The sequence below is a fragment of the Mirounga leonina genome, unplaced genomic scaffold, assembly GCF_011800145.1.
Source record: "Mirounga leonina isolate KUSES-001 unplaced genomic scaffold, KU_Mleo_1.0 Mir_92, whole genome shotgun sequence".
NCBI lineage: Eukaryota > Metazoa > Chordata > Mammalia > Carnivora > Phocidae > Mirounga > Mirounga leonina.
In genome coordinates, this window is record NW_023270852.1 from 6,884,594 (window position 1) to 6,910,394 (window position 25,801).

General features: G+C 44.4%; 2 protein-coding genes across 5 annotated transcripts in view; one reads left to right on the plus strand and one right to left on the minus strand.

Annotated features, from left to right (window-relative positions):
- The window catches only part of AMPD3 (adenosine monophosphate deaminase 3), a 47,049-nt gene extending 41,934 nt beyond the window's left edge, over positions 1 to 5,115 (minus strand). Inside the window, exon 1 of one of the 4 annotated variants that reach the window (XM_034995557.1) lies at positions 5,029 to 5,115. The gene's annotated coding sequence lies outside the window, so the exon portion shown is untranslated. The other 3 variants (XM_034995559.1, XM_034995556.1, XM_034995558.1) reach the window with 3 other exon arrangements.
- LOC118003965 (spidroin-2-like) lies at positions 3,899 to 5,845 on the plus strand. Its single transcript, XM_034995102.1, has 2 exons — positions 3,899 to 4,797; positions 5,247 to 5,845. The coding sequence occupies exons 1-2, from the start codon at positions 3,899 to 3,901 to the stop codon at positions 5,494 to 5,496; spliced, it is 1,149 nt and encodes a 382-aa protein (XP_034850993.1). The 3' UTR covers positions 5,497 to 5,845.
- Positions 5,846 to 25,801: the final 19,956 nt, after the last annotated feature.

Below are 25,801 nucleotides of genomic sequence, written 5' to 3' on the forward strand. Positions count from 1 at the left end.
CACACCCGCACACGCACACCCTCCCGCACGTGCGTGGGCACACACCCGCACACGCGCGCGCGCACACACACACCCCCACACGCACACACACACCCCCAGAAAAGAAGGCTGTCCCTTCTGACCCACCCGAGCCCACCCACCCCGTCCTCTTCCTCTTACTGCCGCTCTTGACTCCCACGTGGGCCTCCAGCTCTGCGGAGCCTCCTGAGCACTGGTTGCGCTTGACCCCCCTGCCACCACAGCTGCTGCCCTCCCTGGGGACGGTGGCCCTGCCTCAAGTGAGCCACAGAAGCAGTCCTCTGAAAGCAAGGCTCAGGACCGATATAGTGACTTAGACAAATGGTGTGGGTCTGGGAAATAACCGTGAGCAAAATGGCTATTTCTGTGATGCTGTTGAAATCCTGGGGACAAGAGCCCAGAAAGGATGGGTCAGTTGTTTACCAGGAGGCCAGCGCTAGCCCCGACTTGGGCCTGAGTCACCTCCTCACGTCCAATCGTGAGATTGTGCCTTCCTGAGCCCTCATAATGATTCCTGTGTGTGCAGAGCAGGATTACAGGGTTGACACATAATCCTCGGGCTGCTGCTGGGCTTGAGCTACCCAGAGATTACAACCCACCTGTCCTCACAGCTGTTTCATAAACAGCGCGATCAGCAAGCTACAAGCAACCTAGAGGGAGGGTAATATGTATTCATTAAATAATTAAACGGGGCGCCTGGGTGGCTCAGTTGGTTAAGCGACTGCGTTCGGCTCAGGTCATGATCCTGGAGTCCCGGGATGGAGTCCCACGTCGGGCTCCCGGCTCAGCAGGGAGTCTGCCTCTCTCTCTGACCCTCCCCCCTCTCATGCTCTCTATCTCATTCTCTCTCTCAAATAAATAAATAAAATCTTTAAAAATAATAATAATAATTAAACGAACTTAAAGCATAGGGGGAAAAGGTCCAGGTCCTTAGTACCGTTCTGCCAGAAGGGAGGAGGGGCAAATGATTCCTTCTGCTGATATGTTTTGGGGAGGGGGAGGTACAACGGGGGCTGCAGTGGGAGCATCCTAGCCCATGCATCTGAGAATCTACCCAGATCCAGTTCAGGGAATTCTATTCTGCACCTGTCACCAGACCATGGATAGCCTCAGTCTAAACAAGCACTTTCCAAAGTGTAGTGTATAGAACATACAAGGTCAGAAGGCTTGGAAAATACTACATACCATAATCCCTTATGGGGATTCATGCACAATTTCTACTAGCAGATTCTAAACACCAGAGAGTCCTTTAGTAAAGAAAGCTGTTTGGCTTTGTTTAGCCCAACACACTTATTTGACCCTCTCACCACTGCCACCATAGGAAAAAAGACCTATTAATATCCGTGGCACAGGCTTTGGAAAATGCCTTCCACCTGAGCCTTCATTTTCCAACATAGAGAAAGCTGCGTTGCTGAGGCCCAGGTATGGATGTGAGATCCACTCCATCAGGTCCGGACAGAGATGGGTAGCAGCTCAGCTAAGATAATATAGATTGGGACAATAGCCAAGGGTCCTGCTAGAGCCAAAGAGATAGAAGAGCCTCCAGAATAGTGGCAGTTTAGGAGGAGACTGTGACTCTGTCTTGGGAGGGCAAACTTCACTCATGACCTCACAAGTCCATCTTGAGCTTAACATGTCACTGCCCCTCGTGGCCTAGAAGTCTCCTTGGACTAAGCTTGGTCCCAAGCTCAAAGCCTTATTTCCTCTTTGACCAAAAATTAAGACAATCTGTGATAACCAGGCCCAGGGCCTGCATCTCCTGCCCAGGAGACCAGACTGCATTCACTTTTACCACTTATGTACCCCTTACAAACACCAGGACAGGAAAGGCTAGAATCAAATTATGTCTCACCAAGAAAGATACTACTCCCCCTTCTCTGAAAGGATGCTTTGGGATTGCCTCTAAGGGTTCATTTTTCCTTCTCATCTTTCTGAGGCCTGCATGACTCTCATGGGAGTTGGACAAAGGGGCTTCACCCGCTAAATATCAGCTCCATGACAGGCCTTGCCCACATCATTCACTCTTGTATCCCCCTGCCTACAATACAGTAGGTATCAATAAATATTCATTGAATGAATGAATGTATGAAATAATGAATGAGTGAACGATTTAAGTGATTAATCTATCTATGGTAATCTCAAGAGTCAGTAGAGTATATGGTTAAATAGATAGGCTCAAGCCAGACTACCTAGGTTTGATTCCTGTTTTACAACTTAGTTGCATGACCTTGAGCAAGTTATTCAATTTTTCTGGCTCGGTTTTATTCCCTATAAAATGGGGATAATAACAGTACCAACCTCATCGGTTGTCATGGCAATTAAATTAGTTAGCATGTGTAAATATGCTAGAATAGGCTTAGAATAGTACCTGGCACATAGTATATGCTTTAAAGTATTATTTATCAACGTCATTGTCATCATGATATCAGGTACAAGAGGCAGTCCAACTGGGAAACCAAACATGAAGTTTCATCTAGACACTGAATCCTTTTATTCAATATTACTTATGGAGTGCAGTTATATGCCAGGCACTCTCTCAAGCTCCTATTTGGGAGCAAAGAGAAGGAAACCATGTATAAATGTGAAACCAGATCAGGAGAAACAGACTTCTTTCTCCTCTATGATTGATACTTCTTGCTGACTTTGCATGGCCAGTGTTCTAGCCATGAGCCCATCTTTCTATGCCCTAGGCCCCTTATATATCAAAGCCCAAAGACAAGGTCTCCTCTCCTCGATATGCAGCCAGCACTCAGAAGATCTAAGAGATTAATATATTTGGGGGAAGAACCAGGAAGACCAATGAGTTTTAGGGGAGAAAAGGTATCTCCCTGCTTAATCCCAAGGCTATATTTTATCTGCCCATGATATTTTCAAGATCTGGGTATGATTTAAAAAAAAAAAAAAGATCTGGGTATGATTTTGAGGCCATTTGAAAAGCTATTCACCTAGTGTCAGGACAAGAAAAACAGGCCTCATCTCTCAAAGAAATTTTTGACCTAGCTGAAAGCTACTCATCCCTCATCTAGGATCGCAGAAGGACTAAGGGTGTGCTGAGGGTGGGGCCCAGAGGTCCAAGAGTCTCCCCCAAACCCATCCATACAAACTCCATGATTCTTAGACAGGGCAGCCCAGTTCCATTATCTTCACAGCAAGTCAGCCCCTCAGAGTTTCACCCAGAGGAGTAGCCAGCCCAGGCTTATTACTCCAAACCTGCTGCCAACACTTGGAGATGTGAGAGCTGAGAGGAGCTCTGTCTTCCTGGCTCAGTAGCTCAACTATCACTCAGCAAAGATGCTTCACAGCCAGGGGAGGAATTTCTCCCATGAGGGCTCCAGCCACCATCAACTTTTCCCTGAAGCTGACCAATTGTTGGTCACCACGTCAAGGGGGATAGCCAACATGGGCTCAAGACCATGCTAAAATTCCTTCCTTCCAGCTTTCACCTGGCTCCTTTGCTAATTTGTCACACCTAAGCTTCCAGACACATACAAGGATCTAACAGTTTGGGGAAATGACACTGTAGTTAGCAAGCCTGTCCTACTCCAGGGTCTCTCAAAACTTCCCCCAGAGGCCTCCACCAGCCGAGACGAGCCATTAGGAGCTCCACTGGCAAAGCAGCTACCGGGAAGTTCAAGGGCAGAAAGCAGACTTCCAGAGGCCAGTACACCTCCCATGCTGGGAGAGAGCCAAAGAGGTAAGGATGAAGGCCTCGAATGAACCCACACCCTGTCATCCTGTCCATCCCCGCAGCCGTGGGCATCCGGCTGGTCGTCAAACACCTAGAAAATTGCCCGGGAGCTTAAGTGAGCCAGCCTCATCTCAGCTCCCTGGCGGCCTACATTGGATTCGAGAGGTTTAGAGAAATTGAGGGACCCGGGATATGCTGCCACCCCGGACTGGCTGCAGCCCAGGCCACCGCAGAGACAGCGGCCGGAGCACTGCAAGGGCCCGGGCAGGGCTGAGTTCGGGGTTGGCGCCGCCGCCAGGGTGGCCTGCGAAACCCCGAGCCGAGGTTCCGACCTCCGGGGGCTCCAGCTCCGGTCCTGGGCAGCAGGGGCCGCGGGGCGCGGGCCCAAGGTCAGCCTCGCAGCATCGCGCGCACTCATCGGGTTCCGGGGCCAGGGCCCTGTCGTGGGCCCGAAGGGGGCGGCCCTCGGGGCTGGAGGGCAGTTGGCGGCGCGGGGCAGGGCGCACGGCAAGCGCCGCGGAGGGGCTGTCCGGCACCGCAGCCAGCCGAGGCCCGGCCCGGGCCAGGCCGCGCCCCCGGGCCGGCTCAGCTGGAGCCGGCGGCGGGGCGGGGACCGAGCGTTCTGCGAGCGCAGCGCCGCGGCGCCCGCACCCCCGAGCCCCCGAGCCCCCCGGCCGTCCTGGCGGGAGGAGGAGAGCCGCCTCGTCACGGAAGAAGCCCGCCAGCCGCGCGCCGCCCCGGTCGGTGCCCTACCTGGGCGCGGAGCAGAGAAGCGACGAGCGGGCAGCAGGGGGGCGCGGGCCGGGCCGTCGCAGCCGCGCGGGTCTGCCTGCCCGCCACCCGCCAACCAGGCCTGCCCGCCGCTACCTGAGGCGCCCGGGCGGCGCTGCCAACAGGAAACTTGAGAGCGCCAGGGGCGCGGCGGCCGCCCTGTCCCCCGGCCGGCCGGAAGCGCGCCCGCCGCAGCCCGGGGTCAGCCTCCAGCCGGGCTCCTCGGAATTCGCCTCCGCTGCCACCCGCCAGGCCCGAGAGCGCTTGCAGCCGTGTTCCGACTTGCTCGAGTTTCCTCCCTCGCCAGGACGTTTCCCAAGGTGAGAGTCTGGGGTCACGGCCCCCAAATGGGTGACTTACTCCCTGTAGCTGAACGGACCGGCAGGCATCAGCTAGGCGTCAGCCTGGTCCCTTGGATCACCTTCCTGCCCCTCCCAGCACGCGTACACACACGCACGCACACAAACACACACGCGCTCACACTCACACACTCACTCCTCCAACCCCCTGCTCTGCAGTTTATACACCCGCCCCTCCAAGTCCCGACTGACCTCCTAGGTGCTAAATCCAGCCTTGCGCCTTGTAGCCCCTTACTCGCTTCTCCCCCGCGTTTGAACCTGCTGACCACGCCCTTCCTTCCTGGATCGCGTGGAGTACAGAAGTTTCCAGAGTTGGCGCCCGCCGCTTTCTCTTCTAATTTCCGGCATACCTTGGTGACTACACCTTCTCAGCCTCCAAGGCCGGGCTTTTCATTGTGGTGTTCCGCCAGGTCGCACCGCAGCCTGTCTCCTCTGTCATTCCGCGGGCCACCCAGTCTTGTGGTTTCAACAACCTCCTGCCTGCTAACGACTTTTGGACCTCACCTCCAACCCAGGATGTCCTCTAGAGCTGCAGGTGGTATATCCAGCTTCCTGGGGGCCATCTCCACTGGAGGTTTGCAGTCCCAAACTCAAACTCCTGAGCCTTTCCTCCCAGGATCCCGCCAGAACCTGCTCCTGCTCCTGTGTTTCCAGTCTTAGGGAAGGATAGCACCACCTTCCACTCCAGGCCATACTGGGGAGCCCTCCTTGACTCTCTCCTTTTCACTTCTCACATCAAATTCGTCACTAAAGGAGGAAGTGGAACCAGTCATTAGTGAGCACCCACTGTGTCTTCCCTGTGGCAACTGCTGTCACATAGTGGCCTCCTTTAAGCACCAAGTTTTATTCCTTCTACCTCACAGCCTGGTATTTACAATGTACTTATTTATAAATGATATGCACATGCAATTGTATTAATATATTATATATTACAAAGCATACCTAAAATGGATGTCAAAGGATGTGGTTAAGATAATACTTCTTTTTTTTTTTTTTTTAAGATTTTATTTATTTGACAGAGAGAGACACAGTGAGAGAGGGAACACAAGCAGGGGGAATGGGAGAGGGAGAACCAGGCTTCCCACTGAGCAGGGGGCCTGATGCGGGGCTCCATCCCAGGGCCCTGGGATCACGACCTGAGCTGAAGGCAGTTACCTAATGACTGAGCCACCCAGGCGCCCTGATAATACTTCATTTTTAATGAATGGTACAATATCCCTTTTTCCTTTCACTTTAAAGTTGTTTGCAAAAGTCTGTTTAGGGAGAGCAACATGATTAAAAATGGCTTTAATAAATCTTAGTTTAATATTTTATGAAACTACAAAGTATGCTTTTAAGTTCGGTTAATGTCAATACTTAGTCCTAATGGCTGTTTCCCCACCCCGCCCCCCCGCAAAAAAAAAAAAAGATATCTCGCAAAGATAAGTAGACCCAAATGGGAGAATTCTCTCTTTGACTACACTTAGTAAATCATAATTCTCGTTTAAATGCCATCTACCAATTTTGCAAATGTGAAATTCCACCAGAAAGCTCTTCTTTGTCCGTGAAACCCACGTTCTCATGATGTTTTCATCAGTTATTTTTGTGAATATTCGTAACAATGGGATTTCTTAAACTCTTGAAACTCTTCATTTGGGAGAGTGTAAAGTGGATTTAAAAGTGTATTTCTTAATTATGAAGTCTATAGTTAGCACAGTCTATTTTTTAAGACTATTTATTTATTTATTTATTTGAGGGGGTGGGCAGAGGGAGAGGGAGAAAGAAACCCAAGCAGGTTTCACAACCCTGAAATCACAACCCCCAGCCGAAACCAAGAGTCCGAAGCTTAGCCCACTGTGCTACCCAGGAGCCCCATCAATTAATGTGACTACATATATATTCTATTTTACTTTTTTTCTTTACTTAAATTCCAGTTAGTTAACATAGAGTACAACAGTGGTTTCAGGAGTAGAATTCAGTGATTCATCACTTACATACAACCCCCAGTAGCACAGTCTATATAGGTGACAATGACACACTTATTTTGGCATTAAAATCACATGACAGTGGAAACAGTTCCAAACATCAGTCTTCAAAAGTCTTTCCCTATAACATAATTCTTTTAAAACACAATTATATTCATTGCAAAAATAGCACCTTCATATAAAGGATACACTGTGTATTTATGTGTGTGTATTCATGCATCTGTGACAGTCACAAGCCAGCCCATCAGAGGTCAGCAAATTTGGAATCCTTGGTCTTTTTGTTAAACTCATCTTTAAATTCCACAGTGTTTAAGTTCTTTGCCTTCAGATAATCAGTAAACCTTTGAGTAATATGAAGGATTTCATAGTCTCATTCCACATTTCATTACAAAGTACTGTAAAGATTCTACTGTATTTTAAGATTTTGTTCAAATTAGCCATATTATTGACATCCTATAGTATTTTGTGCTCTTCCAGCTTCAATTACAATAAAGAAATTGTAATTTGTGAATGAATGAGGCAGTAGATGAGTTTCATGTGTAGCCCCTCCCTGTTCCCAGTTCCCAGTTTTGTATTCCAGTTAGGGAAGCCACTCCATCAGTGGTTCCTTTTACACATAAAAACCATAGCATGGGGCGCCTGGGTGGCTCAGTTGGTTAAGCGACTGCCTTCGGCTCAGGTCATGATCCTGGAGTCCCTGGATCGAGTCCCGCATCGGGCTCCCTGCTCAGCGGGGGGTCTGCTTCCCCCTCTGCCCTCTGCCCTCTTCCCTCTCGTGCTTTCTGTCTCTCATTCTCTCTCTCTCTCAAATAAATAAATAAAATCTTTAAAAAAAAAAAAAAACCATAGCATGTCGGGGCGCCTGGGTGGCGCAGTCAGTTTAGCATCCGACTCTTGATTTTGGCTCCAGTCATGATCTCAGGGTCCTGGGATCGAGCCCCGCGTCTGGCTCTGGGCTCAGTGGGGAGTCTGCTTGAGGATTCTCTCCCTCTGCCCCTCCCCCTGCTCGTGCGCTCTCTCTCTCTCTCTCTCTCTCTCTCTCTCTCAAATGAATAAATAATCTTTAAAGAAAAAAAAACCCCACAGCATGTTACAAGCCATTCATACTGTAAACGTCTTTCCTTTAGTAGATTACAAAAAGTATTTCTTTATGAATGCCATCATTGAAAAGTATGGCAAAGGGGTAAGGGGCAACATGTCAGCAATGTGCACACGCATCATGTGCTCTAAACCTTTTCTTCGAATCTTCAACAGTGTTTTCTGTGTGTCTTTCAACAGAATGCATTTTTTTGGTATCACCTTCTCTCTGTACTAATGCCATCACCTTAACAATGGCAAATAAAACAGAGGTTTTTTCCAATGACACTGACTGACATTTTGCCTTTTACTCTTAAGCAAAAGGGATTTTTGCTCAAAAGAGATTTTTAGACATGTTTATTGCATTTAATAATAGCTCACAAAAGTACACAACTAAGTACTGCAGGACTTGGAATATTCCCCCTCAAAAATTGTAGAGATTTGTCTTCATGCTCTGGTTGTGTAGAATTCACACTTCTTGCTGATTATGAATGGCACATTTATGTTATTATTAGCCGATATCTCAAGGCCCAGTATACCCTTAGGTTAGTTGTTAACTACAGGGATGTAGATCCATATTCTAAGTAGTCTCTTTCATAGCTTGGAACTTCTTTCTGGTCTACTCCCTTCCCAGCGAGATCCTCATAATGGATCTCATATGAGTAGTAGGAAATTGTTAGCTCTGCCATTTTTCTGAGTTTGATTTTGCTTGCACTATTCATGTTATTTTCAGTCTGTGGATTTCTTTGCAATAATCTTCTCAAGCCACTTGTCCCTTTTATGAGAATTAGCTTAGTTAAATGATGATTTGGGAGCGCCTGGGTGGCTCAGTCGTTAAGCATCTGCCTTCGGCTCAGGTCATGATCTCAGGGTCCTGGGATCGAGCCCCGCATCAGGCTCCCTGCTCGGCGGGAAGCCTGCTTCTCCCTCTTCCACTCCCCCTGCTTGTGTTCCCTCTCTCGCTGTGTCTCTCTCTGTCAAATAAATAAATAAAATCTTTAAAAAAAAATTAAAAAATAAAAATAAAAATAAATGATGATTTGATGATATAATCTATCTTTCTACCACGGATACAAATAATTCATAATACCTACTCGAAAGCAACTGAGCCAGTGAAGGTGCCATAGTCACCCCCTCCCCTGGGGAGTAGAACCCCCCCTCTTCTCTGAGGACACCTTAACTATGATACATGACATAGACACCTGAAGCAAGGGATGAGTTAGGGCGCCTGTGTCAATCCATATAGTAAACATAGGTGAATCTTAATTTCTTTCTTTTTTTTTTTAAGATTTTATTTATTTATTTGAGAGAGAGAGAATGAGAGACAGAGAGCAGGAGAGGGAGGAGGGTCAGAGGGAGAAGCAGACTCCCTGCCGAGCAGGGAGCCCGATGCGGGACTCGATCCCAGGACTCCAGGATCATGACCTGAGCTGAAGGCAGTCACCTAACGAACTGAGCCACCCAGGCGCCCTTAATTTCTTTATTTTGAGCCTAAAACATAAATATAAACAGAAGCTTTAATTTTTCTTTTACATGCCAGTGGATCATCCTACACGCCCACTTTGAAGACCACTGATTTAATCCATCCCGGCTGTTGCCTCGGTTCCATGTGAATACCACCTAAATAGTCTCTGCCCGTACAAGCACCTCTCCCATCCCTAGCACCACCACCACCGTCTCTTCTCCATGCTTCTGTCACCAGTGGCAGACATCCTGAGTCCTCTCCTCCTCTCTGCCCGTCTGCCCCATGCTCCAGTCACTCAGACTTGAACACCCTGGAGAGCACTGCGATCAGAGCTGTGGGTTACCGCCAACAGTGCTCTGAGTCCTAACACCACTGGGGGTGGGCATTATTTGAGCATTTTTGGCAACCCAGAGATGTTTGGGATCTGTGCTCCACCCCCCACCCCCACTAATGCTCTTCTCTGGGTGATTGTTACATGATGTACACCCACATCCAAGATGAGCATGGCAACCTCCAAATACCCAATTTCTCTGTCTCCTTTTAGAGTCTCCTGGGTTACAGAAGCCAAAATCTCCCCCAAGGAGACAATAAGAAAGGGGCTCTGCTTCTGAGTGCTTTAGCAGAGCCTCATCAAATACATCCAGTTTTCAAACCAAAGTGTCCTGGGGCCTTTTATTCATTGAGTGGACAGAAATCATGGCATATGGTCTGACAACGGGCAGAAATAGGTACATCAGGAGTACATGGTGGCTGGAAGGAGAGTGTCCAGGGCAGTGCTCCCGGCTCTGGGCACAGAAGGGGATTGTGGCCCCTGCCAGTGCTGGGGCATAATGGGAAGACAGCCTTCCCCCCACTTGCCTCTCACTCCAATTTGAGGTCCAGATCCTTCCCCTAGGAATGTAAGTCCCTGGACATCAATCAGCCCTGAGCAAGCTAGAGATGGACAGTGGGCAGAACAGTCCCCTTACAGTTAAAAGCCGGGTTCCCTCTTTCTGAAATGGGTTTCTAGAAAGGAGAGAGTCAAACCTGAGTACTTCAAAAATTAGTGTGAATGAGAGCTGGGCCCTGGCCCCAGAACGCATGCACTCAGCCTTGGAAATGGAGCTGTTGTGACAGGAAGCAGAGGGAGAGGGGAGAGCTCAGGGGTAGGACTGGTGTTGAGTCTGGGGGTGGCTGGAGACCTGGGGCTTAGAGTCATTCCTGTCAGCACTGCAGTGAAGGAGGGTCAGTGAGTAGGTGCTTGAGGCTTGGGCCCACAGCATCTGGCCACAAAACACTCTCTCTCTCTCAGTACTCAGGGGACTGACACTCCCCAGGACACTCCTGTGTGTTCCTAGGCTCATGATCTCTGTGTTTAAATTGAAGTCTGGCAATTAGCAATCCCCTTATCCTATCTAAGAATGGCCTGTTGTCTCTGCCTTCTCTCCAGCACTCTGTACAAGATAATCCTAGGCTATCGCTCCAGCTCACCACCAGCTCATTCCCATGTCTGTGTGTCTTTCATACTCTCCAAAACTCCCCCATCAGCCATGACACCATTCTGGTGAGACTCTGCTGTTGGACTTCTACAATGGAAGTCACAGCCTCGGACAGCCTTGCACATTTAACCCATTGTCTAAACTCCCCAAATCATCTGCCCCCAACTCCCTTTATCTTTTACCTTATAATTTGAAATTCAGATGTCAAGTTCTAGCATGACTGTGGCCCTCTAGAATTATTTGGGAGGGGGAAGAGGGTGGTGGGCAGAATAAGGCCTCAGATGAGGCTGTAACCTCTGTCTCCCAGAGATGCAGTCTTCCCCATTGCCCCCTGCACACGCACACACGCACACACACACACAAACACACACATTCCCCTTAGGCCATACTCATTCCCAAGAGCCCTCCTAGCTGCAGCTTCTAGCATTCCCCCATCTCAGGCTGTCCTCTTCCCAATCCCTGGTTCGAAACTGCCCACCCAACCAGTCAGTGAGTGATAGGGTCAAAGGCTGAGCCAGGAGCAAGGGTATGTAGCTATCCTATCCCTCAGTGTTTGCTTTCCAGTTGAGTGTCAGACTCCAGACAGTACTCAACACCCAATCCATCCTCAGCTCAGTGGGTTCTACCAGGAACATCTGGAGGAATGGGAGTAGCTGAAATTGTATCAGAGGGAAGCATAGGGATTTTTCCAGTTCCTGAATTCCTGTTATTTGAATGAGCCTAACTATGATTTCACTAAGGATAATAACGCCTTGGGTGAGGGACGAGGACTCTGTATAAGAATTTGATTTGAGGGGCGCCTGGGTGGCTCAGTTGGTTGAGCGTCTGACTTTTGATTTCAGCTCAGGTCATGATCTCAGTGTCATGAGATCAAGCCCCGAGTGGGGCTCCATGCCCAGTGAGGAGTCTGCCTGAGAGTCACTCCCTCTCTCTTCTTTTCCCTCTGCCCCTCCTTCCTGCGTGCACACACTCAGATCCTTTCTAAATAAACATAGGCAAAGCTGTGGCTTATCAATAATCTAGTATTCCCAAAAAAGTGTTCATTGGAATTAGGTTCAGCTGAAGGTAACAAAGACCTAAAATAACAATGAGATAGATAAAAGTTTCTTTCTCTTTCTTTCACTAAATAGTTCAGAGTTGGGGGGCACCTGGGTGGCTCAGTCGTTAAGCATCTGCCTTTGGCTCAGGTCATGATCCCAGGGTCCTGGGATCGAGCCCCGCATCGGGCTCCCTGCTCCGCAGGAAGCCTGCTTCTCCCTCTCCTACTCCCCCTGCTTGTGTTCCCTCTCTCGCTGTGTCTCTCTCTGTCAAATAAATAAATAAAATCTTAAATAAATAAATAAATAAATAGTTCAGAGTTGGGAATCATGGACACTTCACAAATCCTCAGACTTCTTCCAGCCACCACTCTACCATCCCCTGGGTGTGGCCCTCATCACTGTGGGAATTGACAGTCCCCTTTCCTTTGCAAAGAGCCTATAGCTAGATCTTCAGCCATTACATACAGGTATCATAGAACAAGCAGGAGGAAGGATCATATGGTAGTTCTATTTTTAGTTTTTTGAAAAACCTCCATACTGTTGTCCATAGCCGTGCACCAATTTGCATTCCTACCAATAGTGCCCAAGGGTTTTAATTTCTCCACATCCTCACCAACACTGAATTTTGTTTTCTTGAGACTAGCCATCCTGACATGCATGAGGTGACATCTCATTGTAGTTTTGATTTGCATTTCCTTGATGATTAGTGATGTTGAGCATCTTTTCATATACCAGTTGGCCTTTTGTAGGTCTTCTTTGGAGAAATGTCTACTCAAGTCTTTAGCCCTTTTTAAAATCAGGTTATTAGGGGAGTTTTTTGCTGTCGAGTTGTATTACCATATGATCCAACAATCCCACTTCTACATATTTATCCAAAATAATTGAAATCAGGATCTCAAGAGATATTAGCACTCCCGTGTTCATTGCAGCAATATTCACAATAGCCAAGATGTGGATGAAATCTAAATGTCCATCAATGGATGAATGGATGAAGAACATATGATATACACATACACTGGAATATTATTCAGCCTTTAAAAGAAGGAAATTCTGACATATATAACAACATAGATGAACCTTAAGGACATTGTGCTGAGTGACATAAGCCAGTCACAGAAGGACAAATACTGCATAATTCCACCTATATGAGTTATCTAAAATAGTCAAACTCGTAGAAGCAAAGAATAGAATGGTGGTTGCCAGGGGCTGGGGGAAGGGGGAAATGGGAAATTGCTAATCAACATATATGAAATTTCAGTTTTGCAAGATAGAAGAATTCTAGAGATCTCCTGTTCAACACTGTGCCTATAGATAACAGTACTGTACACTTAAAAATCTGTCAAGACAGTAAATCTCATGTTAAGTGTTCTTGAAAGAAGGGAAGAGAGAGAGGGAGGGAGGGAGGGGGGAAGGAAGGGAGAATAAAAGTCAGAGGGCATGTGCCAAATGTCTTTTAATGAAGCCACCATATCACACTTCCACTTAACCATGGGCCACACCAAGCAGCTCTGTAGCATCACTGATCAAGGACACTGGTGTTTCTTGTCTCACATATAACTCTGCATAGCCTTCCTTTCCAAATATAACTGCCGTAGATTTTCATGATTAACTTGATGATAAGAGGTCTAAAATCTCACATCAAAGAAAGCAGAGAAAAGTATCAACACAGTGCGGTCTAGACCTCCTCACCACCTCAGAACTTCTCCGGGTCAGTCAACGCGCCACCATGATATTTACATAGTTGTAGCGGCCACTCCAACATCCAAGACCTCTGAGTTAAATGAAAGCCTTTAGGCAATTTGGGGGGAGTCAAAGGAGTTATTTGTCTCTCATGCTACAAGGGCAGGACTCTACCCAAGTAAAGGCTTCACTACCCCACCTCATCAAGTCCCAATGTCAGCAGTTACCATGTCGGTGTGGCATGCTCCCACTTCACTAGTGTGGTGTCAGAAGAATGTCTTTACATGGAGAAATGCAGGCAATATGGGCCTGCAGGTTATCAGAATTATGTTATGCTTTACCTTCTCTTACTTGGGAAGCCAGTCCTAACTTGGCATGCTTTAAAAGTTCTTCAGGCAGTCACCTGTGAAATACCTATTGAACATCTGGCAGGTGTCAGGCCCTGGGTTTTAGAGCAACAATGGTGATCAGAACACAGCCCTTGCCTTCATGGAGGTTATCAACTAGGAATAAGACATGACATTGATCAAATGACCCCATGAAAGCATGACTTCCAATAGTGATAGTTCTGTAAAGGAACAGTGCAAGAGTTATATCAGGGCATAACAAGAATACCTGACCTTCTTCCAGGTATGAGGAAGGAGAAGAAGGTTCCAGACATTGGGAACAGCATGTGCAAAGGCCCTGGGAGAATTTAGGGGAACAATACCGCAGCCGTTTCCCTCCACATTATTTCTGTCATGTATTCATGATTGCACATTCTAAGTTTACACAATAAAATCTCAATTTCCAATGTCTATAAATTCTTTGGTTTACTAAGGAAAGTACCACATGGCCTGGGTAAATAAAACCAGATTTAGTGCTCCAGGGTGGTGTTTTTTTTAATTAACTTTTCTAAACCCTGTCACTTTTCCAGCATTTATTAAATTTATAACAAAGCTGTTTTAAAATTCCTCATGGCCACCCTCCCCAACCCCTTGGGTTTTCTGAGTATTTCCAGTACTGTCTCTCTCAAACATTCCTTCCATGAGAGTATATTCTGAAAGTCAGTGGAGAAGAATGTCTTCCCTATGCTGTTTTGTAAGCATCTTCATTTCTTTTCTTTTTTTTTTTTTAAGATAGCACAGCAGGTGGAGCTGCAGGCAGAGGGAGAAGCAGGCTCCCCACTGAGCAGGGAGCCCGACGCGAGACTCCATCCCAGGACCCTGGGATCATGACCTGAACTGAAGGCAGACGCTTAACCAAATGAGCCACCCAGGCGCCCCTAAGCATCTTCATTTCTTCTGCCAAATTTGTAGAGGGACCCATGAGTGCCAGACCCCATGCAGGAACTCCAGCGTCAGGTAGCGGCCTGAGGCTACTTCTTCCTCATGGGCTCTAATTGTAATCACTCATCCAACCTGAGTCTGGCCTTCTGCTCAGCTCTTCTCCAGACAGCAAGTAGAATAAGATCTGAATGATCCATGGTCCTGGGCTATGGTCTTATTTCATTAGCTTTTCTGCCTCATAACAGCACCACCCCACCATGCTTCAAATTGGATCTATCCAATCTCTCCCTATCCCTATGTGTCAGGCCTAAATGCATTGCCAAATTCCATTCCTACCAGCGACCTCTGAAGTATGGCAATGAAATCACAGTCTCTATCCTTACCTGTTGTGTCTTCCCCACACAACTCCCCTGCCGGGGTCCACCATGTAAACCTTGGCCTTGTCCTGCCTCCAGAGCTGGTTGCTGAGAGCCAGAGTCCCAGGGGGCCTTCCCAGCGCCATCAACAGACTAGCCCTGTATCAGTAGTGTCCTAGTAGCAAATGGATGGTACATTCATGTTGGGATCATTGATTTAACAGATAACTTAATCAAGGGACTATTGACAAAGATGTGGGCAGGGTGTAGAAAACCATGAACATCTATACAACATTCAAGGGCTAGTAACATCAGGGTGTTACCTTCTTGGGCCTGAAAGGGCAGGTCTGAAGAGCAGCGGTGCTAATTACATGGCAGGCTTCCAATAAAGCCAGACTCCAAGCCAGATCCCCTTCCTCACAGCCTTGTCTATGTATGCAGACCCCTCACTGAACCCCTATGTAGGGGCTACTCTTCTGCATAGGGTTTCCTACCTCTAACCTGGCCTACAGGCCTTCCTATGAACGTGATGTCTGTTCTCTCTCCTCCTCATTTGAGGATCTGGGAATGGTGCTGAGTGACCACTTTGGTCCTCTGACCTCCCTTGCCTTTTGGTTAGCTGGTGATTGATTCTCAATTAGACTGAACATTAAAGTCATGGCCAGTTCTTTTTTTTTTTTTAAGATTTTATTTATTTGAGAGAGAGAGAATGAGAAAGAGAGAGCATGAGCTTGGTGGGGAGGGGCAGAGGGAGAAGGAGAAGCAGACTCCCCCACTGAGTGGGGAGCCCTATGCGGGGCTCGATCCCAGGACCCTGAGATCATGACCTGAGCCGAAGACAGATGCTTCACCGACTGAGCCATCCAGGCGCCCCTATCACGGCCAGTTCTTACGGCAACTCTTCAGACCCTCCTTTTTCATAATTTGGTTCGGCTGACAGCTCAGGCAGCTGTGTCCAATCTGTTTCCCAGGGTTATCCATCAAGGGGTAGGGGTGGAGGATCCTTCCACCATCCCTTCCCTCCTCTGTGGGTCACTATTGCCAAGAACACAAAGGAATACGTTTTGATACTCCCACAGGAATTTCAGTGAAGTTGCCTGCTTTTACTCACTCGCCATTATAGCCCCTCCCTCTGAGGCGGGGCCAGGGCGATGTGAGCCACATTCACAGGCTGGACCCTCTCCCAAGGGTTCCTAGGGAAACCCTTCTGACAAGGGACTACTGCCTGGCCCCCTCCCCACAACTGCTCCAGACATATCCGGATGCATCTGAGTCCGGCAGTCCTGGTTCTCAGGACCATGGCTGTGTTACAGTTTGGTAAGGGACGACAGCTTTGTCCAAGCAGTCACCTCACAGACTTTCTTTCTTTCTTTCTTTCTTTCTTTCTTTCTTTCTTTCTTTCTTTCTTTCTTTCTTTCTTTCTTTCTTTCTTTCTTTCTTTCTTTCTTCTTTCTTTTTCAAGAGAGCGCACATGCAAGCAACTGGGGGATGGGGCAGAGGAAGAGGGAGAGACAGAATCTGAAACCGACTCTGCCCTAGGCTGGAGCCCGATGGGGGGCTCAATCTCACAACCGTGAGATCATGACCTGAGCTGAAACCAGGAGTCGGATGCTTAACCGACTGAGCCACCCAGGCACCCCATTCCACAGACTTTCTGAATATTCTTTCTGTTCAGCTGTCAGTGCTGAAGTCATGCAGCCCAATTCATCTCTGTCCAGTGGTTGGGATTTCAGGAAGTTGCATGTCCTTTCTATACCCCTTAGGACTGATTGTTGGGTTTTTAAATAGGGAAAAAATGTGAATGTAAAATAATGTTTATCAAAACCATATAGTAATATAGTAAATACTCATGATAGAACATTAAGTCATAAAAGTAGGATGCAGGGCAGGATTTCAACTATGTGAAAAATAAAATAAATGAAATAAAATAAGTAAAAACTTGAGCATATAAAGAAAGTGATAAGAGGACCTTTTTAAATACAACTCTAGGTTCTGGGGGAAAGTCCTCTCAACTTGGGGTGCCTGCTCTGATTCTCCATCAGGCGGCCCACAGCCATATTTTGGCCCCAGACCTCTGGGTGTGCTTTGATCTGTAGGAAAGACACCATGACTAAGAATTTTATTTGATCCAAGGTAAGGAAGAGCCATATGTAAAAGCTGGAGAGTTTGGGGGTGCTCTGGAATAGGAGGGATGGGAAGAAGAAAGAATATGAACTGGGAGGGAAGAGTCTAAACAGAGAAAGGAACCCCAAAACTTGATAACAGGGCAGGGCCAGACTGAAAAGACAATGAAAAACTCCCTATGACAGGGAGGGGAAGGCATATTAAATTTATCGTTGTTTCCTATTGTCTTCTGTATTGTACTAACACCCCTTCACTACCCCCCACGTCTTCAGTGAAAATGTCTTATAACAAGAGTCTCCAAATAGTGATATTTGGGCGTGTAAAAGAGAAGAGGTCATGGGAAACTCTCATGTAGACCAACACAGGAGCTGATAAAGGACAAGTCGTCTCGTATCAGCCAAGATAGGCTAGGATATAGCAAACAAATACAAAACAAACAAATAAACCAGATAGAAAATTCAGTAGCCAGACACATCACAGTTGTTTCTTACTTATATCACAAGCCAGGGCAGGTCAGGTAGCTCTTCTGCGTGGCTTTCCTCCAAACAATGACTCAAGAGATTCAGGCAGGTCCCATCCTACATTTCCACCATTAGGAGTCTGACTACTTGATGTGTAGGAGAAGGGAGATGGTGTGGCCAATGACACTACTAAGGCAGTGCCTAGAAGAAAGCATAAATCTTTAAAATTTATATATATATTTTTTTTTTAAGATTTTATTTATTTATTTGTCAGAGAGAGAGAGACAGTGAGAGAGGGAACACAAGCAGGGGGAGTGGGAGAGGGAGAAGCAGGCCTCCCGCGGAGCAGGGAGCCCGATGCGGGGCTCAATCCCAGGACCCTAAGATCATGACCTGAGCCGAAGGCAGACGCTTAACAATTGAGCCACCCAGGCGCCCCTTTAAAATTTATGTATTAAAAAATAAGAAAGGTTGGGGCGCCTGGGTGGCTCAGTTGGTTAAGCAACTGCCTTTGGCTCAGGTCATGATCCTGGAGTCACGGGATCGAGTCCCACATCGGGCTCCCTGCTCAGCAGGGAGTCTGCTTCTCCCTCTGACCCTCCTCCCTCTCATGCTCTCTGTCTCTCATTGTCTCTCTTGCAAATAAATAAAATCTTAAAAAAAATAAAAATAAAAAATAAAAAAGGTTGAAAACCAATGATCTAAGATTCCAACTCAAAAGCTAGAAAAAGAACAGCAAACTAAACCCAAAACAAGGAGAAGGGAAGCAAAAAGGTAAGAGCAGAAATCAATTTTTAAAAAAGACATGATAGAGTAAATCAACAAAGCCAGAATCTTAATCTTTAAGTAGATTAATATAATTAATAAACCTCTAGCAAGGAGCGCCTATGTGGTGCAGTTGGTTAAGCCCCCAACTCTTGGTTTCAGCTCAGGTCATGATCTCAGGGTTGTGAGATGGAGCCCCATATCAAACTCCGCACTCCCCTTCTACCCCCCCCACGCATGCTCGCTCTCTCTCTCCCTCTATATTAAATAAACAAATAAAATCTTTTTTTTTTAAACCCTAGCAAGACAAATCTAGAGGGGAAAAAAGGGGAGAGAGACAACACAGATACCAAAATCAAATATTAAAAATGGGATATCACTATGAATCTTATATACATTGAAAGGATAATGAGAGGATATCATAAACAACTTTATGTTAATAAATTGACACTCTGTGTGCCCATATTTATGCCAATAAATTGGAATATTAGGTGAAATATACAAATTCCCTAGAATACAATTTACCAAAATTACCACAAGAAGAAATTTTAAAATGCTAGTCTTATATCTATCAAAGAAATTGAATCTGAAATTAAAACTCTTCCCACAAAGAACACTGCAGACCCGAATGGTTTTACAAAAATTTATAGTCCAAATAATGCTGATCTAAACAAATGCATCCAGAGAATAGAGGAAAAGAAATATCCAAACTCATTTTTCCAAGGCTTGCAAAACTTGATTCCTTGGTATCAGAAAGACATTACAAGAAAAGAAAATTATTGGCCAATATTGCAGGCTGGGAAATGTAGAGGAGTCCATGGTGAGCCCATTTGGTGAGCACTAACAGTCTCCACCAAAGTATACTCTCCTGGTCCTTAAACACTTGTTTGTTCTCTTCTTCCCACAAGTAAAACACCTTCAACTGGTCCTTGTGGAAGACAATGCAAAGTCCAAACTGCCATTGCATTTCATAGTCCTCTCCATCAAAAACAAATGCAACTTCATGGAGCACTGGGTGTTATGCACAAACAATGAATCATGGAACACTTCATCTAAAACTAATGATGTAATGTATGGGGATTAACATAAGAATAAAAATAAATAAATAAATAAATAAGTAAGTAAATAAAAACAAATGCAACTTCTCTTAGACTGCAAGTTGTCTGCCTCATACCCATGCCAACCTACAAATGTACAATAATGGATCAGGAATAGGATAACTTCAATAAGCACTCCCATTCAGGAAGGGCAAGACTGAGGGGCGTCTGGGTGGCTCAGTTGGTTAAGTGTCCGACTCTTGATTTCAGCTCAGGTCATGATCTAAGGGTCATGAGATTGAGCGCCACGGCAACAAGGCTCCCTGCTGGGCATGGACCCTGCTTCAGATTCTCTTTGTCCCTCTCCTTCTGCCCCTCCCCACCCCTCCCCACCCCATGCCCGTGTGCTCTCACAACCCCCTCCATAAATAAATCTTTAAAAAAAAAAAGGGCAGGGGGAGCCTGAGAGACCCACAGTAGTCACTGTTCCACAGACACACTGGTATTGCAATTCTAAAATACCAATAGGCAGATATCAAAGTTGCCTAGCCTGGGGCAGGGACTGTCTCATCCACTATCCTTTGTGATCCTTGGCATCATCTTCTAAAGGGCTTCTTCCTGGACCCTGATTGTCCTTGGCCACATCTAAAGAGAGAGATGGGGAGAATGCTCTCCCTAGGGACTGTGCAACTTCCTGCCAGAGGTTGTTTTAAGGCTTAACTAACAAATTTAGGCTTTTTACACAAGTTTGTGGTTTCTTTGACAATACAGTTTTCTCCAAAACTTGGTAAACTTCTAGTCTACTGGCATCCAGACCCTTCCATTTGCCAATATCCATACTCCACGTTCTTTTGTAACACATAGTCTTCAAATTTGCTTTACTCTTTTGCCTTCTTGCCCCCAGACTCTCTCTTTCAATGTGATAGTGATTTCCCTGAAGCTAGCTGAAACAAAGAACACACTTCTAATCAGATATTTTCCATGGTTCACTCTAATCAGCTGAAACATCTTCCTGGGCCTTTGTCACGCAAAGCCTTTTAAATTTCCATCTCTCACTATTTGGGAACTAGAGGCAGTCGGCTTTTCTAAGTTGACTAACACCAGTACCCTGGACTTTGTCTATAGCATTTAATTTCTGCTGGCAGAACAGCCAAATATATTCCTTTTTAATTTTAAATTGAGATGCACTTCTCAAATCTTATACATACCGTAATGTTTCCCCTTTTTAGAATGTATAATTCACTGGTTTTTAGTGTATTCACAGAGTTGTGCAACCATCACCACTACCTAATTTCAGAGAATTTTCATCACCCCAGAAAGAAATATAACTAGGGCGCCTGGATGGCCCAGTCAGTTAAGCGTCTGCCTTCAGCTCAGGTCGTGATCTCACGGTCCTGGGCTCAAGCCCCACATCAGGCTTCCTGCTCAGTGGGGAGCCTGCTTCTACCCCTCCCTGTGCCCCTTCCCCCCACTCATGCTCTCTCTCTCTCTCTCTCTCTCTCTCGCTCTCTCTCTCTCAAATACATAAATAAAATCTTTTTTAAAAAAGGAAAAAAGAAACATAACCATTAGTAGTCACTCTCATTTTTCCCATCCCCTCCATCCCCCAGAAACCATTAACCTCCTTTCTGTCTCTATAGATTTGCTGATTCTAGACATTTCAGATAAATGGAATCATATAATATGTGGTCTTTTGTGTTTGGTTTATTTCACTTATCATCATGTTTCAAAGTTCATCCACATTGAAATGTGAATCCATACTTCATCACTTGTGTGTGTGTGTGTTTATTCAAGTATAATTAACACACAGTGTTGTATTAGTTTCAACTGTACAATATATGATTCAACAATTCTCTACATTACTCAGTGCTCATCAAGGTAAGTGTGCTCTTAATCCCCTTTATCTATTTCACCCATTTCCCCACCCACTTCCCTTCTGGCAACCACCAGTTTGTTCTCTGTATTTAAAAGTCTGGGGGGTTTTGTCTCTTTTTTTTTTTCTTTCTTTCTTTGTTCATTTGTTTTGGTCCTTAAATTCCACATATGAGTAAAATCATATGGTGTTTGTCTTTCTCTGACTGACTTATTTCACTTAGTATTACACCTTCTAGGTCCATCCATGTTGTTGCAAATGGCAAGATTACATTTCTTATGGCTGAGTAATATTCTGTTTACATATATATATACCACTTTTTCTTTATCCATTCATCTACAGATGGACATTTGGGTCGCTTCCACATCTTGGCTATTATAAATAATGCTGCAATATAGGGGTGTGTATATCTTTTTGAATTAGTATTTTTGTTTTCAAAATTTAAATCAGTACTTTATTACTTTTATAGCTGAATAATATTCTATTATATAGATATAACATATTTTGTTTATCAACTCATCTGTTCATGGACATGTGGGTTGTTTCCACTTTGGGGCTATTATGAAATTTCTACCATGAACATTTGTGTACAAGTTTTTGTTTAGACATATGTTTTCATTTTTCTTGGATAAATACCTAGGAGTGGAATTGGTGGGTCATATAGGAACTCTATGTTTAACATTTTGAAGAGCTGGCAAACCATTTTCCAAAGTAGCCCCATACCATTTGACATTCTCACCAGCAATATATAAAGTTTCCAACATCTCCATATTCACACCAGCATTTGTCATTGTTTCTACTTGATTATAGCCAGATTAGTGGGTGAGAAGTTGTATCTCATAGTTTTCATTTGCATTTCCCTAAGGACTAACGATGTTGAACACATTTTCATGTGCTTATTGGCCATTCGTATATCTTATTTGGAGAAATGTCTATCAGATCCTTTGTCCATTTTTAAATTAGGTTATTTCCCTTTTTATTGTTGAGTTACAATCCTTTTTATATAGTCTCGACAATAGACTTTTTTATAGATATATTTTTTATTTTTATTTTCTTAATTTAAATTCAATCAATTAACATATAATGTATTATTTGTTTCAGGGGTAGAGGTATGTGATTCATCAGTCTTATATAACACCCAGTGCTCATTACAACACATACCCTCCCCAATGTCCATCCCCCAGTTACCCCATCCCCCGACCCCACTGCCCTCCAGCAACCCTCAGTTTGTTTCCTAGGATTAAGAGTCTCTTATGGTTTGTCTCCCTCTCTGGTTTCATCTTGTTTCCTTTTTTCTTCTCTTTCCCTATGATCCTCTGCCTTGTTTCCTAAATTCCACATATGAGTAAGATCATATGATAATTGTCTTTCTCTGATTGACTTATTTCCCTTAGCATATAATACCCTCTAGTTTCATCCATGTTGTTGCAAATGGCAAGGTTTCATTTTTTGATGGCTGTGTAATATTCCATTGTGTGTGTGTGTGTGTGTGTGTGTATATATATATATATCTTCTTTATCCATTCATCTGTCGATGGACATCTGGGCTCTTTACATAGTTTGGCTATTGTGGACACTGTTGCAATAAACATTGGAGTGCAGGTGCCCCTTCAGATCACTACATTTCGACAATAGACTTTTATCAGATATATATGATTTGCAAATATTCTCTCCTATTCTATGGGTTTTTTCACTTTCTTTAGAGTACCCTTTTATAGTGTTTAATTTTGATGAAGTCTATTTTTTCTTTTGTTGCTTGTGCTTTTAGTATTAATGTTAGAAACCATTGCCTAATCCAAGGTCATGAAAATTATACCTGTCTTATTCTAAAACTTCTATAATTTTATCAATTTAGGTCTTTGATAAATTTTGAGTTAATTTTTGTATATATTGTGAGGTTGGGGCCCAACTTCATTCTTTTGCATTCAGTTTTCCCAGGACCATTTGTTGAAGAGACTATTCATTCCTCATTGAAAGGTTTTGGCATCCTTGTCAAAATCAATTGACCACAAATGTATGGATTTACTTCCAGACCCTCAATTCTTTTTTTTTTTTTAAGATTTTATTTATTTATTTGAGACAGAACGAGAGAGAGAGAGCACATGAGAGTGGGGAGGGTCAGAGGGAGAAGCAGGTTCCCTGCTGGGCAGGGAGCCCGATGCGGGACTCGATCCCGGGACTCCAGGATCATGACCTGAGCCGAAGGCAGTCGCTTAACCAACTGAGCCACCCAGGCGCCCCCAGACCCTCAATTCTATTCCATTGATCTATATGTCTATCATTATGCCAGTACTACACTGTCTTAATTATTGTAGTTTTGTAGTAAGTTTTGAAATCAAGAAATGTGAATCCTCCATATTTTTTCTTCTTTCTCAAGATTGCTCTGGCTAATCTGAATCCTGTGCATTTCCATATGAATTGTAGGATCAGTTTACCAATTTCTGCAAAAATCCAGCTGGGATTTTGATAGCAATTACATTGAATCTGTAGATCAATTTGGGGAATGCTGTCATCTTAACAATATTAAGTCTTCAAATTCATGATTATGGAATGTCTTTCCATTTATTTAGGTGTTTAATTTCTTTCAACAATGTTCTGCAGTTTTCAGTGTACAAGTATTGCACTTCTTTTGTTAAATTATCCCTGAATATTTTATTCTTTTTGATGCTACTGCAAATGGAATTTTTTTTTGAGTGGGGGGAGGGGCTCAGAGAGAGGGAGAGAGGGAATCCTAAGCAGGCTCCTTGCCCAGTGCAGAGCCTGAGGCAGGGCTCGATCCCAGGACCCTGAGATCATGACCTGAGCTGAAATCAAGAGTTGGATATTTGGGGTGCCTGTGTGGCTCAGTTGGTTAAGCATCTGCTGTTGTGGGGCTCTGCGCTCAGCGGGGAGTCTGCCTGTGATTCTCTCCCTCTCCTCTGCCCCTCCCCACCACTAACGTGCATGCTCTCTCTCTCAAATAAATAAGTAAATCTTAAAAAGTTTTTTTCTATTTCTCCTTGAGTCAGTCTCTGTAGCTTATGCCTTTCTAGAAATTTGTTCATTTCATCTAGGTTATTTAATTTGTTGGCATATAAGTGTTCATAGTGTTCCTTTATATTCCTTTTTATTTTTGTAAGGTGGGTAGTAATGTCCCCTCTTGCATTCCTGACTTTAATAATTTGAGTTTTCTCTCTCTTTTTTTTCTTGGTCATTCCAGGTAGAGGTTCATCAATTTGTTGATTTTGTTGATCTTTAAAAAAAACAAAAACAAAAACAAGCTTTTGTTTCTGTGGATTTTCTCTGTTTTTATTTATATTTTATTTATTTATGACCCAATTTTTATTATTTCCTTCCTTCTGCTTGCTTTGATTAGCTTGCTCTCCTTTTTCTAATTCCTAAAGGTGAAAGTTTAGGTTCTTGATTTGACATCTTTTTTCTCTTTCAATATAGGTGTTTACAGCTATAAATTTCCCTTGCACTGCTTTCATTATATCCCATAAGCTTTAGTATGCTATGTTTTCATTTTTATTCATCTCAAAGCATTTTCTAATTCCCCTTTGATTTCTTCTTTGACCATTGATTATTCAGAAGAAATATGTTTCATTTCCACATTTGTGAATTTCCTTCTCTTACTGATTTCTAATCTCATTCTATTGTGGTCAGGGAACATACATTATTCTAAACCTTTTAAATTTATTGATACTTGTTTTATGGCTTGACATATGGTCCATTATAGAGAATGTTCCATGTGCACTTGAGAGGAATGTATATTCTGATGTTGTTGAGTGGAAGATTTCTTTGCTGTCTATTATATTAGGCTTAGTTTGTTTATATTGTTGTTCAAGTCTCTATATCCTTCTTAAATCCCCCTAGATAGTCTATCCATTATTGAAAGTGGCTATTGAAGTCTTCAACCCTTATTGTAGAATTATCTATTTCTCTCTCAGTTGTGTTAGTTTTTGCTTTGTGTATTTTGGGGCTGTCTTGTCAAATGCACATGTGTTTATAATTTTTATATCTTCTTGATGGATTGATTCGTTTGCAATTTAAAAAAGACTAAATCTGTTCTTTGTCTCTAGTAATAGTTTCTGTCTTAAATGTTTTTTTTTTTTTCCCCCTGATATTAGTGTAGCCATTCCAGCTTTCTTTTGGCTACTATTTGCATGGTATACATTTTTCCATCCTTTTACTTTAAACCTATTTCTGTCTTTGAAATTAATATGTGTCTTCTGTACATAATATATATTGGGTTCATGAGTGTTCGTTTGTTTGCTTTCTTTTTATCCATTCTGTCAATCTCTTGCCAATTTTATTTTGAACTCATCTTTTTCTTTTTCTTTTTTTTTAAGATTTTACTTATTTATTTGACAGAGAGAGACACAGCGAGAGAGGGAA

Excerpts from the sequence above, each read along its gene's own strand:
- LOC118003965 (XM_034995102.1), top strand. The coding sequence starts at position 3,899 with ATGCTGCCACCCCGGACTGGCTGCAGCCCAGGCCACCGCAGAGACAGC. Across the intron at positions 4,798-5,246 it reads TCGCCAGGACGTTTCCCAAG|GTCGCACCGCAGCCTGTCTC; the intron begins GTGAGAGTCTGG and ends GTGTTCCGCCAG.